At 25.9% G+C, this 15,926-nt stretch overlaps 1 protein-coding gene across 3 annotated transcripts in view; it reads right to left on the bottom strand.

The window, feature by feature from the left end:
• The window catches only part of LOC136989515 (uncharacterized), a 127,456-nt gene that overhangs the window by 78,037 nt on the left and 33,493 nt on the right, over positions 1-15,926 (bottom strand). For all 3 annotated transcript variants that reach the window (XM_067287701.1, XM_067287700.1, XM_067287703.1), the window contains exon 2: positions 617-725. In XM_067287701.1, coding sequence (XP_067143802.1) covers positions 617-725 — 109 coding nt within the window. The remainder of the gene's footprint in view (positions 1-616; positions 726-15,926) is intronic.

Below are 15,926 nucleotides of genomic sequence, written 5' to 3'. Positions count from 1 at the left end.
GTTCGAGTGTTTCAAAATTAGATTTGGATTATAAGATGATGATTTGGACAGAAAGAGTTGGGAGAAAACAGCATATCAATTAAAGCAGTTACTATGCAAGCTATCATATACTTTCCTTTTGTATTAAGGTAATAGATCACTCATATATTCATTCAACTTATTATTTGTTTATATCGTTTAAAAACATTGTTTGTAATTAAAATTAATTAAACAAACTGTCAGATTTTGTCATCCTGTTTGCTAAGTCTGGTTTTTTTGGTTTGTTTTTTTCTTGTTTTTAATTATATTCTGCTTTGATAAAATTCAAAGATAATGTAATCATTTGACATCATCTAAATTAAACAAAATTAATGAACATTAAATAAATTAAATAACTAAATATTCTGATTGTTTCGATGTTTCTTGATGACATAATGCAAATATAAGTTTAAATTTGAGTATATGATGTATTATGTTATTTATTACGTATGTGAACTTTTGGTATATTGTGTGACAAGAGTGAGTCATTGCTTTATGAATAAAATTTGTAAGAATTAAAATAACTATTTTAAAATTTTCCTTTTATATAATTACAGGTATATATTAAAACTCAGATTTACCAGACAAAAATATTTACCTCAACTCAATTAATGGCACACTAGATGCTCTTTTATGATATGTCACAGTTGCAGATGGTGATGATATCAGAACAGGACTACATTGCTCTACATTTAACATTTTACTCACTAAAAAAATTTAAAACAAAAATATTAAATTGATATCTTATAAAAATTCATCATTTTAAATAAATTATAAAGGGAATAAAATATGATTAAATTTTTAAAAATTATCAAAAATGCAATTTTTTATTATTTAAAATAGATTCAACTTATTTATTTTTTAATTATAAAATTTACACAAAGTGAAAGAAAAATTTTGAGAATGTTTCTGAAATAAGCTATTATTTTTTAAATTTTAGTACAGAGTGCTCACAAAATCCTAATTCATCTAGTTAAAAGTTATCTGCGCATTTCCTTCCATTCTCTGTATGAATTATATTTTAATTTTTCTCATGTTTTTTTTCTGGACATCATCCTCTGTGTTGATGCTTACAACTCATTAAAACAGCCTCTGATAGTTATTTTTAAGTCTTCAACTCATAAAGTGGAAACAAATTTTCTCTTTCATATTGCACTAAGGCAAACTGTGATATATTTTTTAGTCTCAATCACACTGTATTAAATTTACATCCAATTTCATGCTTAGGAGCTCTGTGATCACTCTGTACTGTACATTGGGTATCGATCAAGAATTTATATGACAATAAATTTAATATTTTATCTTTATTAAACAAATATGTCAAAATATATCTATTGAATACTATATTTAAATTCTGATATATGTCATTTTACATACAACAGTTATTTGAAAATCTATGAAAGAGTTGTCAAAACAGAACAAAGTTTATAACATTTTGAAACACAATTCTCAGATATGTAATTCCTGCCTCTGGCCATCCTCCCAAACAGTGCCTTGTGGTAGAGAAAAGGTGCACTGTCAGTCAAGATGAAGACTTCCATGGGTGAAAACAATGTGAGTAATCATTCAGTCATTCATTGCCTTTTTTTTTTTCCACTTGTTCCCAACACTCAAATGACATCTGAAAGGACAATGTTCAACTGTGACAGCACTGTCCACGGATGGTGAGAGAACCAAGACAAATCTTTTTTGTACCAAGAGTTCACAAAACTGGAGCACTGCTGAGAGAAGTTCATCACATTCCAGAGAATATTATGATATTAACACATGAGAAGTGTTAATATCAGTGCCTGGGACAACACCTTCACAGGTAAACTCACTATCAATACTTTCAAACAACCCTCATAACGCAGCATCCAAATTTCAATTATATAAATATTTCTAAACTTACTTTTAGTTAAATTACATAATTAATTAAACTAATAGCACCAATTTAGCATGATAAATCCAGTAATTAGATATTTGGTTTAATATTTCTAAATTTACATTAAATTAATAACAAAAAAGTTTAATTTATTAAGTGTTTTATATTAATGAAGACAGTCAAGTCACGTATTTGTCAGTTTCCAAAATAAGAGATCTAATTACCAAAAAAAATCTTCAATTTTTATCACCATTTTTTTAAATTCTTCAATCTGAAATGCAATAAATAAAATGAGAATAATCTGCATAAACACACAAATTCTTTTTAAATAATTAACTCAAACAACAATCCTTGAAAATTAATTGGAAATTTTTAAAACTTTTCTTTCGGTCTCTTAAAAGCATTTTAATAAATTAACAACAACAACAATTGAAGTGCATTCTTTGACAATGTTCTAATTAAACATAACCTAAGGTCAGATTTTTACAGTTAAGTAGCTTAGCCTGTTACATGAGTATGGAAATAAAAAAAGTTCAACAAGTAATTTGATATCAAAAGTAAAATCAAATATTATGAATTTTAACTAATGAATCGGGGCTTTTGTTTTTAAAATAAGTCTGTTTTTTTAATTACTGAAATGTTTTATGAACTCTTTGGAATTAAACAATTAAATTACTTGAAAATCTTTATAATTCTATTTTTTTTTTAAGCAGAACTGCTGAAGAGTAAAACTGGATAACTAGAATAAGAATAAACAATCTTTAATGCAGCAATTAATTATAATTACCATATTTGCTGTCATATAAGATGTACTTTTTTCCCCCCCAAAAAATAGTCTTATAGGTTACCTGTAAAATTTACCTTTTTTTTTGGAAAATGAAGTGCATCTTACATAACAGCAAATACATTAAGTAACAAATGTTTTTCAGTTAAATTTATTGACCTTCTTTAGGCTTGAACTGCAGAATGAAAACAAAATGAGCAATTATAAAATAAAATTTTACATTTGTAAATAAATGCAACTGGAAATTCTTATTTAATTACAATTAATTGCTGGATTAAATATTATCATTATTCTTTTCACATAAGACAATGAATTTTCAGTCTCAGATTATTAATTTGATAAAAGACAAAAATTTAATGGAAGTTAAGAAACTTCCATTAAATTCAATTAATCTTCTGTCACTACCTATTTAATTGGAAACATTAAAAACTATTTTCTCTCAGTCTATTAAAAGTAATTTTAAAAAAATTAACAAGGATAACAATTGACATCCATCATTTAACATTCATTCAAGTGGAACAAATATTTAAACACAAACATTTAGAAATGCCAATTATAAACTCTTTATATCATATTATTTTGGAAGTAGAGAGTAAATTTTCTGATAATAGTTGCGTGCTTTAATATCAAAAGACAGAAATTTTTTTGGAAGACAAATGAAGCTAATTCTTGTCCTTCTATTAATAATATATAAATTAAGGCTTTATTCTATAAAATAAATAAGAAAAGTTTGAGAAAAAATAAAAATACTGTTTATATAAATTTAGGTGGTTCTCCATATAATAATGTAAATAATGATTTTTATCTCGATTGGTGTACAACAAGATGATTGGTTGATTTAAAATAGAATGTATGGAAATTAATTCTTCTAGCCAATTATTGTTTTTTTGTTTTTTTATTAATCTTTTAATTATTATTATTTATTCTTTAAAATAAATAATATTTAAAAAATAAAGCAGAGTAAAAATCCATTAACAGACTAAATATTATTATAATATCATATTTTCATTCCAAACAAATTCTTGCATTAAAACAATCATACATTACTGTTGTTATCAAGTAATCATATAAATTATAAAATTATTATTATGCATTAAGAAATTCAATTCAACAGAAAATGAACTTAAGAATTCTTTGATATTCATCAGAACGTCAAAATGATATTTGTATTCTATTTGTTTTATTTGTATTTTATGTCTATTTGTTGACAAACTTTTTCAAATTACTATTTTATCAAACATCAAAAATATCCTAAATGAAAACTATAGAATAACGCTTTTATTTTTTGTCATTTTGTTCATTTCCATTCTAAAAACGCATCTAATTTTTAAGATTTATCCCTCTAATATTAACATATAGTTAATTTATGTTTATCAATTATTGATAGTGGCACCAAATTAAAAATTCTTTTAACAAATTATGCACGTCATTTGTTAATATTTCTAAAATCTACTGTATAATTCATTGCAATTTGTGCTCTTCTCAATTAACCTGTAAGAAAGAAATTCCCACATCAATATTCAATCCTAAATAATAATTTACATAAATTTTCTTATATGATGGCTATCTGATATTTATAAATGACATTAATAATTTATCTTAATTCATTAATATGAAAATGATATCTTATTATTTGCTCAAACTGAATAAATTACTACATTAGGCAGTTATTTTATACTTTTTAATTCTCCATCCTGTAAGCACTAAAAAAGGCTTTTTCATCTCCATCACAAGTTTGAGTAGGATTACAATGGAATGGTTAGAATCCATTCCTCACTACCCAAACATATTCAGAAGATACCATCCATGGAAATTGCTAAAAATTCAATCTAGACTTGAACCTCCAAGTTGTGTCTGTCTGTCAACTGTCTACATCAATGTTTCTCAACTGCCAGTCTACTAGAAAATTACTGGTCTGCAAAAAAATATATGACTGTACTAATGCTGCATAGTTGATTGCAAGTGACATTTTAGTAGTAATCTAGACTTACCATACATACTTTGTTATGTACAGTAACTCTAAATAAGCATATATAAGAGTAATAAATAAATATAATTCATATAATTAGCTGCATATAATTACTGGTCCATGTAAAATTATCCATATCTTTACCAGTCCATAATGAGAAAAATGTTGAAAAACACTTATCTGTATCTTTAATTCATTTGAATATCAGTCAAATGGTAGTAAGATACTCATTAGTAAAAACAAAAATAAATTACTTTCAGGAAAAAGTTTACACCAGTGGTTCCTAACCTTTTTGATTCATGGAACCCTCTTTAGAATCAATTTCTATGGTAGAGCTTTTAGGTCTACCCTGTCTTACAACTTAATGATGTTTAGGTGTAGGCTTGAATTTAGATATAACAAATTCATGTATAAATGTTTAATGAGAGATCTGTGGTTGCAGTTTTTGCACAGTTTTCTTACTTTAGGTTCAATTAATGATAAATGCAGGAAAATGTCTGGTTCTGCATTTTGTTTTGATGCCTGTATAGGTGAAGAATCCTGCTTCAAAGAGATATGTAGTTGAGAAAGGTAGCAATATGTAATTCAACTTGGCAAATTGCTTATTTTTCTTTAATTTCATTCAATTTTTATTTATTTCATTTTCCTCAAGTGGCCACAGAGCCCCTGGGAAATGCATGCAAAACCCTAAGGGCTCCGTGGAGCACAGGTTGGGAACCACTGATTTACACTGTTAGAATAATAATTAAAGAATAATTTTTAGTTTATTTTCTATATTTAGCAGTTGGCTTCCATTTCTTTAAACTTAATTTTATTAATATTAAATAAATTTGAGACAAATTTATTATACATATTAGCATTTTTCAAACAAATGAACCAACCATCTGTTTTAATGGAATGTGTAATAAATAAATAAACATGCATTTTTCAATCCAAAGTTTTACAAGTTATCTTCAGAATTAAAACATTAAATTCTAATACTTATAATGATTTGAATATATCAGAGAGATGGAAGAACAGTGTCTTCTTCCATCTTTTCTCAGAAGGACTAAGAAAAGATAGGAGGATTTGAGAGATGAAGAGAAAATGGATAAAGATCAAGTCGTGTGGAGGATGCTCATTAAAAAGTACTAATTCCATATAAAAAATGAAATAAGATAAGAGATAAAGAAATATTTTCTTAAGAAAATTATAATATTCTATTCAGATAACTAGAAAGCAATTTTAGGAGGTTGCTTCAAAATTTGTTAAAATCAGCCTTCCACATATTGCTTTAAATATAAGTTACAAAAATTATAAAGCTTAATTTTTTGAAATTTATCCGGTCAATTTTCACTTTTTCTTTTAAACCTAATAATAATAATAATAATAATAATCTTAATAATTCATTTATAATCCAGTAGTTCCATAAATTGATCTTGAACTGGATTATTATAAATACTTATATAAAAACTATTCCAGCAATTATTTTTTATTCATCTAACACTTTTGGCTATCTGCATAGCCATCGTCAGGATCGAACAGTTTTGAATAGAATTCTTTAAAGTTTAAAAAAATTATGCTCTAAACAAGAATAATTTAAATACATAAAAAAATAGGTAAATTGAGAATACAAGTACATGTGTACAACACTGCCAAAAATATACAGAATAAAATAAATAAATTTAAAAATAAAATAAAAGTAAATAAATGCGTAAATGAAATAATTGTTTTAGTCCTTGGTATCACTGTTCGCTGCATTGAAAAGGTACTGTACTTCCAAGCTGCTGATAAACAAGCAGTATCCATATGAATTCTGGCCGAATTTTTAACACTGTGCTTATATATGTATATTTTTCAAGTTTTACCTTCTTGTTGATCCTCTATTCAGGCCTCTGAATGCCATTTTCCCTCTGAGAAAAGTGAAAAAAGTGAGTTGAAATACAGAAAAAGCGAGTAAAAAGTGAGTGCAACAGTGACAAAACAAAGTGAAAACACGGAAGGAAAACTCAGCAAAATAGCAGTAAAAGTTGTTTTTTCATTTTCTTTTTATTCTGTTATGGTTAAACACATTTTAAAAATTTCTGTATACAGTATACAGTAGCCACTCGTTATATCATGATTTTGGATATATCGCGTTTTTGGTTCCCTAAATTTTGAAAGCACTTGGGTCAATAAATTTTAAATTACCAATTGCCATTGAATTTCTATTTGCAACAAAATATGGTATTTTATTTCTACTATTGTCCTTGAAACTACCACTGAAGGTGAAACAAAAAATTTGTCAAGATCTAAATACAGGGTGGTTATAATTAAAGTTGCCCTACTCACACCTGTCTAGAGCCCATTCTCATGGACGTATTTTGATGAACAGCAAGGCATTTTGAACACGTGACTGATACAAATGGATTGCACATTAAACAAATGTTGTGAATAAAAACCTTTTGCATGTTTTCATTTTGTGTTTCTTGTTCTTCATGTGCCATTTTTTCACCTAGTGGTAAAAATTCAAACTAAATATTTTTTTTTGCATTTTCCTTTTCCCCATGGTCCATATAACATATATACCAAGTTTCATCAAAACACATTAACTTCCTGTGACTGCATGTTCAGTGATTTAAAGTGCACATTATGTTCTCAAGCTAACTTTTTTTTGAGGCTTTGCATCTAGAAAACTTGGCACACATCAAGAAAACATAGTATATAACAAACTGTATTTAATTTTGCTACTTACTGAAAAGTAACAATAAACCTACATATGAAATCTCTGATTAAAATCTGTTGTTATTTTTAGATTTGTTGTTCATAATTTTCCAAGCATATTAATGCAATTTACATACTTTAAACTTTTCACTTTCTTCTGTTCAAAGCACATATTTTAAGAATTAATTATAATGATGGCAATGCAGAAAACGGCAAGAAACTAATAACTGCAACTCCATTGCTTGTTTTTTTGTATATATATTTCACTCTACTAAATATCTTTTTCATTAAATAATTAAAGTAATTAGCCTTAAACATTAACTAATATGCTTTCATTGATAAAAACTTTTAAATCTTATCTCATTCCTCTATAGAAAAATATAAAATTTAACAATGAAAAATAAAAGTTTATTGAAACCCAAATACAAAAGAACAGTACTAACACTGAACAAAAGAATATGCATTATGTGAATTAAATAACTATAATGAAAGTTGCATGAAAGCATGCCGAAAAAAATTTAAATAATAAGATCATGATTATTTAAATGACTTAAATTTAAGAGTAATTTTATTGTTTCAAAGATGGTTATTGTTATTATTATTATTAAGATTATAGGAACCTATATTGATAATTGAGGTAACTTCTTAAAATGTTTTAAGCTATTCAATATTGTAAATATTGTAAACAAAAATAAATTTAATAGTCGAGTTTACTCTTCTATTTCAAGATGATTGAACAAAATAAAGTCTGAAACAAAGTTTAAAGCATGATTACAGACTTATGAACGAACATTCTACGCCTGGAGTACATTCTTTAGCAGTAGCTTGGGTAGTTACAGTTCATGTATAGATTTCTACACCCTATACTCTTTAAACTGATTCTGCTGTTATGAATATTTTTATTTATAAAATAAATTTAAGTGTTATAATGACATTTGTTAATTTAATACAATTTTTGTACCTTTGCAGATTATCTAAAGTTGACTAAATATATTTAGATATTAAATTTGCATTGTGCTTCCTTAAAGAAGGCACTCATCTTTTTTCAAATGTAGAGTTAGTTTTTACAAAGAGACAAATTTGCAAGTATACCAACTCCTTAGAGAATCAAAGAAAATTACAGAAATTCTAATTTCTGTTCTGGTCAAGAAAATTTCTACAATTTCTATACTTAATTGTTATTTGAAAAATTTTAAATTTAACTAAGTCATTCATAATCTTTTTAAGCAACAAAAACTTTTCAATAACTAATGTTTTTGATCTTATTGAAAAACCATGTTTAGGTTTACAAATATTCTATTAAATATTGTAAATCTGATGATTTAGGTAAAACACAAGAAAGTTCTAAATTCTAGATTTACAGCTAAGTTTATCATATAAAAAAAGTTTTCATCATTTGACTAGCGCTATTTTACTGCTTAAAGAACAAAGTTGAAAAACGTGAAATTTTTGCTGTACTCAAAGTAAACCAGTATCTACTGTGTTTCTACTGTTGCTTATTGATTTCTGAATAGAAAATTCGCCAATAATTAAAACAAAATGGCAATTTTTTTAAAATAAATACCAGATACAGCTCTAATACTTAAACAATTATAAAAAGATATAATTAAAATTAATTAATTAAAACAAAAAAATAACTTACTAAAATCTTAAGAGAAACATTTATACTAATGTTAATATAAATTTTCATTTCAAGCAAAATACTATTCAGATCTTGGTTATCTTCATTAATTTTTGAAGAAATACCACATGTTAATATGAAAACATATTTAAAATAACTTATTCAGTAATCAAATATTTTAGAATTAGAAACTAAAATTCATTCTAGTACTCTTGCCTATCTACTACAATGAGTGACTTGCAAAATTCCAAAACAAAGTGGCACAGGAATCTCTTACAAAATTTGTTCCAATCAAAAATGAAACAATGCAATTTAAGTTTTATCAGTATTAAAAATATAAACTTTCAGTACAAAGAAAAAAGGCAATGTTTTTCAATGACTAATTTCATTTTGAAAATAATTTCCAAATTAAAATCCTTATTTTAAACAAACATCAAAAGGAAATGTTCAAAAATTTGTTTCTGCTCTAAAAAGTCATTCAAATTCATTTTATTCTGTTATTTGAAAGATTATGATTACAGATGATCAAATTATGATAAAAACATTTCTTAAAATTTGCTATCTGAATTAAGCAGTATATTAATTGAATTATGGTTTAAAGTTTTGGAAATTCTAAAAAATATTTTTACATTAAAATAATTTATACATTCTACTAAAATATGATGATTATGTCTCTATTGGTCTTCCTCTAACTGGACCTGAATGCAGATGCAAATAAAAATTTTGCAAAACAAAACTATAATGCTTGGCATCAAATAGATACATTTTATCTGTCACCTGCATAAGAAAAAGCAAACGACACACAAAATATGCATCAACATTTAATTTTCAATAAGTTTTTCCAATATATCATTTTGTACTATAAAGAAACAAAATACAAATGATAATTATTTATATGAATAAAATACATTTCTCAGAACTAAAGCATACTAAAAGCATTACCTATACTACATTTATTCCAAATATTTGAATTGAAGGTAAACATACAACAAAATAATTAACAAATAATCACCAAAGCAATATTAAAAGTATTTATATATGGATTTTTTTTTATTTCTAAAAAAAATATCTTTTACAATATTTATATTCTGTGTAATATGTTCTTATGTAGGAAAAATCCTACATAAAGTTTTAAAATTTTTATAACAACGATTACAAAAATTACACTTCTTACGTGATCTAATCAGAAGATTAGAAGATTTATATGTATATATATATATACTTAGAAAAATATATATACAAATAAATCTTTCACTTTATACAAACAAACAATGCTTATAAAACAATATAAATACTGTCTCAATAATACATATCTTAATATACAATTTTGAAAACCTGCTTGTTTCAAGGTATTTATCAGAGTAGAATTACAGTATTTGAAAATAAGAGATTGTAACTGTTAGTGTACATATGCATGCGTGTTGACAGCTACTGTTTATATCCCTGTTTGGAAGCATGGTGTTTGTTTTCCTCATTTACAACAACACAAACTATTTGAGTCTTATCATATCTTGTATAAAATTTGTTCTGTAGTTGACCATGACATCTTTAGATACAATGGACAATTGTCATTATTGGAACTTTGCTTCTCCCATTAGTCTGTTAAATCAAGAGTCAATGTATCAGACAATATTTTTGACTAAGAAAAATCATTATTTTTCTAATTACACTACATTTGAAATAGACTACAATAAGTAATAAAAATATTAAATAAAAGTACTTCCTATCTATGATTCTAATTTCATCTGTAAGGAAATTCATATTCAAAATCTGATTTCAAAATTCTGTTAACCGTTCTAAAATTTTAATAAGAAGTATTTTGCATCATAAAATTTTTCTGTAATTTAATAATTTTAGAACAAAAGTTATGTTTAATAAATCTAAACGACTTTATACTTCATAGTCGTTTAGATTTATTAACAGTAAATTTTCTCAGAATTATTCAAATAATCTGTAGAACATTAAAATTTATCTTCTATTATTTATCAATTTAATGCATAATTAACTGAAAATTTTGCAAGACATTAATTACTTCACCATTATTAAAAATATATATAAACAAACTTTTATCAAATTGACTCTAAAATTAATTTTTAAATTAACAATCAAATATTACAATTAAAAATCCATTATAAAAGAATTAAACTGAATTTATTGCTTTTAACTTTGCAATTTAACTAGAGCAATTCCTTTCCATCTGCAATTAATTACAGGTCTTGATTGACATGTCAGAGTACTCGTTTATCATCAATAAAAACTTTGATACCGACATTGTTTATAAATAGTTCTTTTATTCAGAAACATTAAAGAATTTTATCACTATTAAAAAAAAAAACAATAAGAACAACAGCAATGATAAATTTTTTACCAACAATAAAGAATTTTTAGAACAATTTTTTTTATTTTGAATAATTTATTAAATTAGAGGCTTTTTAAAATAATTTAGTTTGTTTGAAATAAAAATTAAATCTGTATATATAAAATTCAACTGGTTAAATTTTAAAATGAAACTTAAATAATTATAACCTTTATATATTGTTCTTTTCAATGGTGGAATTCAAATAATTTAGCAACTGGTTTGCTTCTTTAATGATCATTTTAACTATAAAGAAAATATTTATTTATAAATTTGTGCAGGACCCTTTGGTATTTTTTTACACTAATGCACCCTACACATTAAAAACTTATACAAAATAATAAAAACAGTAGTAAAAATAAACTAAAACACACAATATAACATCTTAAAACAAACACTGAAAATCCAGACTTTGTTATGTCCACCAGCTGCAAGTACCCAGATGAGAACAATCAACATTATCTAATAATTACTTTAAAATATTTCCTAATGTAACAAAAACAGTTATAAAAATATTGTGTTAAGAAACTTAAATATTCCTGGAAAAACACAGAAATAAAATTATGATTTAAGATATTTCTATATTGCCTTTTGACTGGCATCATCTTTTGTGGTTTGCTTCACTTTTATCAAGGATCATTGACTGTGTGATTAATCCTTACCCCTCTTACCTATGCCTATGCCAGCAATAGAAATCAATGTGTTAATATTGTTATGCAAAATTGTCCCAGAAACATTTATTGTTCTTCATTCCCTTGATCCAGAAACAGACAATATTGCCTAAAGCAGAAGTCTCCAAAGTGGTATATATCAACTCACAGTCAAAGGCATTTTCGAAATTTAAAATTAGTTGGGGGTCAATTAAAAACATTTTATCTAGTCTAATTAATTTTGTATATAACAGTTCAGGATGTTATAAATTTAACACTAAATAGATCTTTACTATGAAAATGGTATGTGGATTAATACTAGCTCACCAGTTTAGAGATCCCTAGCCTAGTTTGGGGTCTCCTTATCACCTGTACCTGTAAGTTGAGCAAAAAATGTCTGATGGTTGATTGTGATAAATAGTTGCAGATCAACTGCAATTTCTCTTATTAATTATAAAGAATAGTTTGACTTAATAAATAAATAGCACAACATATGATACATTATATACCTGTGTAAAGACAGCAGCATGACTAATGAATCCTACTTTTTTTTTCCTCTCTTTTTTCTGCATCACTTTTATAGTTGAGAGTACACGATTCATCTGAATGTGTACCTATCAATTTCTTATTTTGATCTTGCTACAATTAATTGAGTAGAGCTGTTCTATTGCACAGTCTTCCTCTTTCATTCTGCTCCAGTCCACATTGAGCTGTTAAAAAGTTGGCAGTCTTACGTAAATGCAGACTTATGCAATAAACTGTCTAAACAATTACTAAAGTGCAATTTTAACAACCGGTTCACTGAATTAAAATAGTTTAAGAAGTGGTTCTGTTGAACTGGTGTGAACTGGCTGACTCCCACCACTTTGCAGACATTAAGGTTTTTTCTTATGCCATCAGTCAGGCCGAAATTTGGGACAGTCAAGATAGTGACTGACAGGATCTGACATAGCTGAGTCAAACTCCTCATGAAATCTCTGAGGATCCAACATAAACTCAGGGTTCCTATAGCCAAGTCTGAGACTATCACCTAAGCCATCCGTCTAGAGATGCTTATGAAATTCATGTGCTCTAAATTAAATTAACAAATGCCACATCAAGAAAATAATGAATAATAATAAAACTATGTCAATGTTTAAATTATTTTTTGTTAAATTTGTGTTAATATGCAACCTATTTCCAAATTAAAATTTTATTTGAATAAATTAATGCAAAAGAAAGAATATTTACTACAAATTAATTATGCTATTGTCAGCATAGTATATTCATTAAGAAAAAAAGTATTTTACTTAATAATAATAATAATGAACATTTATAATTTTCTCGATTCAACAACATTCTTTAAATTATTAAATCAATAAAGCTTAATAATTATTAAAAGACAGTAAATCTTAAGAAGACAATTTTTAATTTGAGTAATTTGAAATAAACAACATATATATACAGTGGAACCTCGGTTAATGAACGCCCTGGTTAACGACCAAATTGGTTAATGAATGCCCTGGTTAATGACCAAATTGGTTAATGAACTTTTATTTTGTAAAAATTTTGTCTCGGATAAGAAACGTAACAGTTTTTGTGTCAAATTTTAGTTGCTGTTAGGCACGTGCGAGTTAAGCATTGCTTTTCCAAGTGTTTGTGCTAAACTTCTTTTTTCAGTTTTGTGATTTATATATTTAATCAATATGGCACCCAAGAAAGAGAAAAGTGATAGTGGGAATAGAAAATGACAATGCAATATGAACGATAATGTCTATCACATTTGAGAAAAATTTTAATTAAAAGAGTAAGAGAATCAAATTTAGATCAATTTCTTGGTCCTTACCCAAAAGAGACCTCGACTCGAAGAATCTCCCGATAAAGTGCTACCCATTACTTTTTGGAGAGGGATTCCCCTTCTAAGCATTAAGCTCTGTACATCACTCCTCTGCCACCAACTACAAAAAACGAATATATGTACTGTACAGTGCTATTTTATTAAATAAAGTTTACATGTTTTTTGCTGTAATGATAGATACTATGTTTTCCTACATTTTCATCAAAGAAAAACCCATTTTATAAATAAAATTACAAAAATTTTGGAGGATAGAATGGATAAATTGTATTTGTATTAATTTCTATGAAAAAAATTGCTTCAGTTAACGAACAATTTGGTTAATGAACAGACTTGCAGAACAAATTAAATTTGTTAACCAAGGTTCCACTGTATTAGTTGTGTGTTAATAGTAACTTAAAACAAACTACATAAACCGTATAAAAATATAATAAATTTAAAATAATTATGAAAATATTAAAATATAAGCATAATTTTAAAGAAATAATGAAATTTCCTATAGCAAAAACAATCTTAGGAGTGATAGAAACAATATTGTCCCCATCTAAATTTGACCCTGGCACAATAAGCATAAATATATATAAAAGTTGCAATATTAACCTCATTTAATAATTAAAAACAAATGATTATTTTATTTATAAGACATTTTTTTTTAAAATAAATATGTATTTGTATTTATTTTCAAACATATATGTATTGTTTTCTTAAGTCAAAATTTATAATTGAACAGAATATATATAACTTAAACTACATATAAATAAATGCGAATTACTAAGAACTAATTCTGTATCAAAGTTATTTTAATTAATTAGGAAATATTTTTGGACATAATGTCTTCTTGTATAGTTTTATGATTTTATACATTATATAACATTTTGATTTTAACTCAAACAAAATTGTAAAGAAATTTATCCCAACTTGAACTACCTTATAAACTCCATCTACAACTAGTTTCAATTTTAAAACTTGAATTGGTAACAATATGCAAATTTAATAATTGATATAATTAACTTTGGCACATTTTCTGGGTTTTGGTATGCCCCAGAATACTGACAAGTTTGCAATTCTTCATGCAGAATAGAACTGCAGAATAGAACATAAATATTTCTGCAGGGGGCTTTGAACTTATCATAATTTTCTAGACAAACATGTACAGTGACATATAGCCAATAAATTTATGATTAAACCCTGATTTCCATTTGAAGTAAAACTTGCTCCTTTCCATTTATCATTACTATCATTAATTAGTTTCTGTCTATCAAAAAACACCATTCTGATTTCAGTTGATCATTGTCTGCATATCAATGATATAATATGACAGAATGAAGTCTGCCGTAATCTATGTACATAAAGCTATATAAATTAAGAAATAATTGCTAATTGCCTGTAGGAATATTTAATTATTTTTGATGTCATAGAATATACAATTAGAGAAGATGATAATACTATATTTTATATTATGTTGGATCTGTGACCATAATATAAACAACAAATTGAACTGACAAAAATCTTCCACACTTTCTCAGTACTAAAATGTCTAATTTTAGAAATGCAAATGTTTTCAGTCTCGTTTATATGCCAGCATCAGGCATATACAGTAGATATTGGGTCAAAAGCCTAAAATTCAAAATTTCATAATGTTTTTGTCAATTCAATTCATTGTAGTAATATAAATAACACAATATTAAGAAATAAAATAATTCTTTCTTGTTTAAAAAAGAATAAAAAACATTTCTCATTACTCTAAATTGAAACAATGATTAATGTAAACATAACATTTATAAAATCAAAATCATATCCACTGTATAGAAACTGTAGTAGTTATACCCTATACAAAGCAATACTGAACTTTCCTATCATTGTCCTTGTACAGTATATCAGGAAAAATTAAATTATCAGAAATGGAACAGAAATTTAGTTAAAACAATTGAAAATATAAAGCATTCATATTTTATTTTTAGTAACTACAAATGCATAAAATGTACAAAACTGACATGGTGTATGTTACAAACACTAATGCTAGAATATAAAATAAACATCTTTTGGCCAACCAAGCCCACTATAACATATAAACCATCAGTCCAGAATAAAAAATATATTGTTGATAGTTTTTTTTAGCTTGATGTAAAATCTGACATGATATTCTGA

Source organism: Centruroides vittatus, unplaced genomic scaffold, assembly GCF_030686945.1.
Source record: "Centruroides vittatus isolate TY-2023 unplaced genomic scaffold, ASM3068694v2 scaffold_576, whole genome shotgun sequence".
In the NCBI taxonomy this organism is placed as follows: domain Eukaryota; kingdom Metazoa; phylum Arthropoda; class Arachnida; order Scorpiones; family Buthidae; genus Centruroides; species Centruroides vittatus.
Note: the sequence above shows the minus strand (reverse complement) of the source record. Positions and strands in the feature narration are given on the sequence as shown.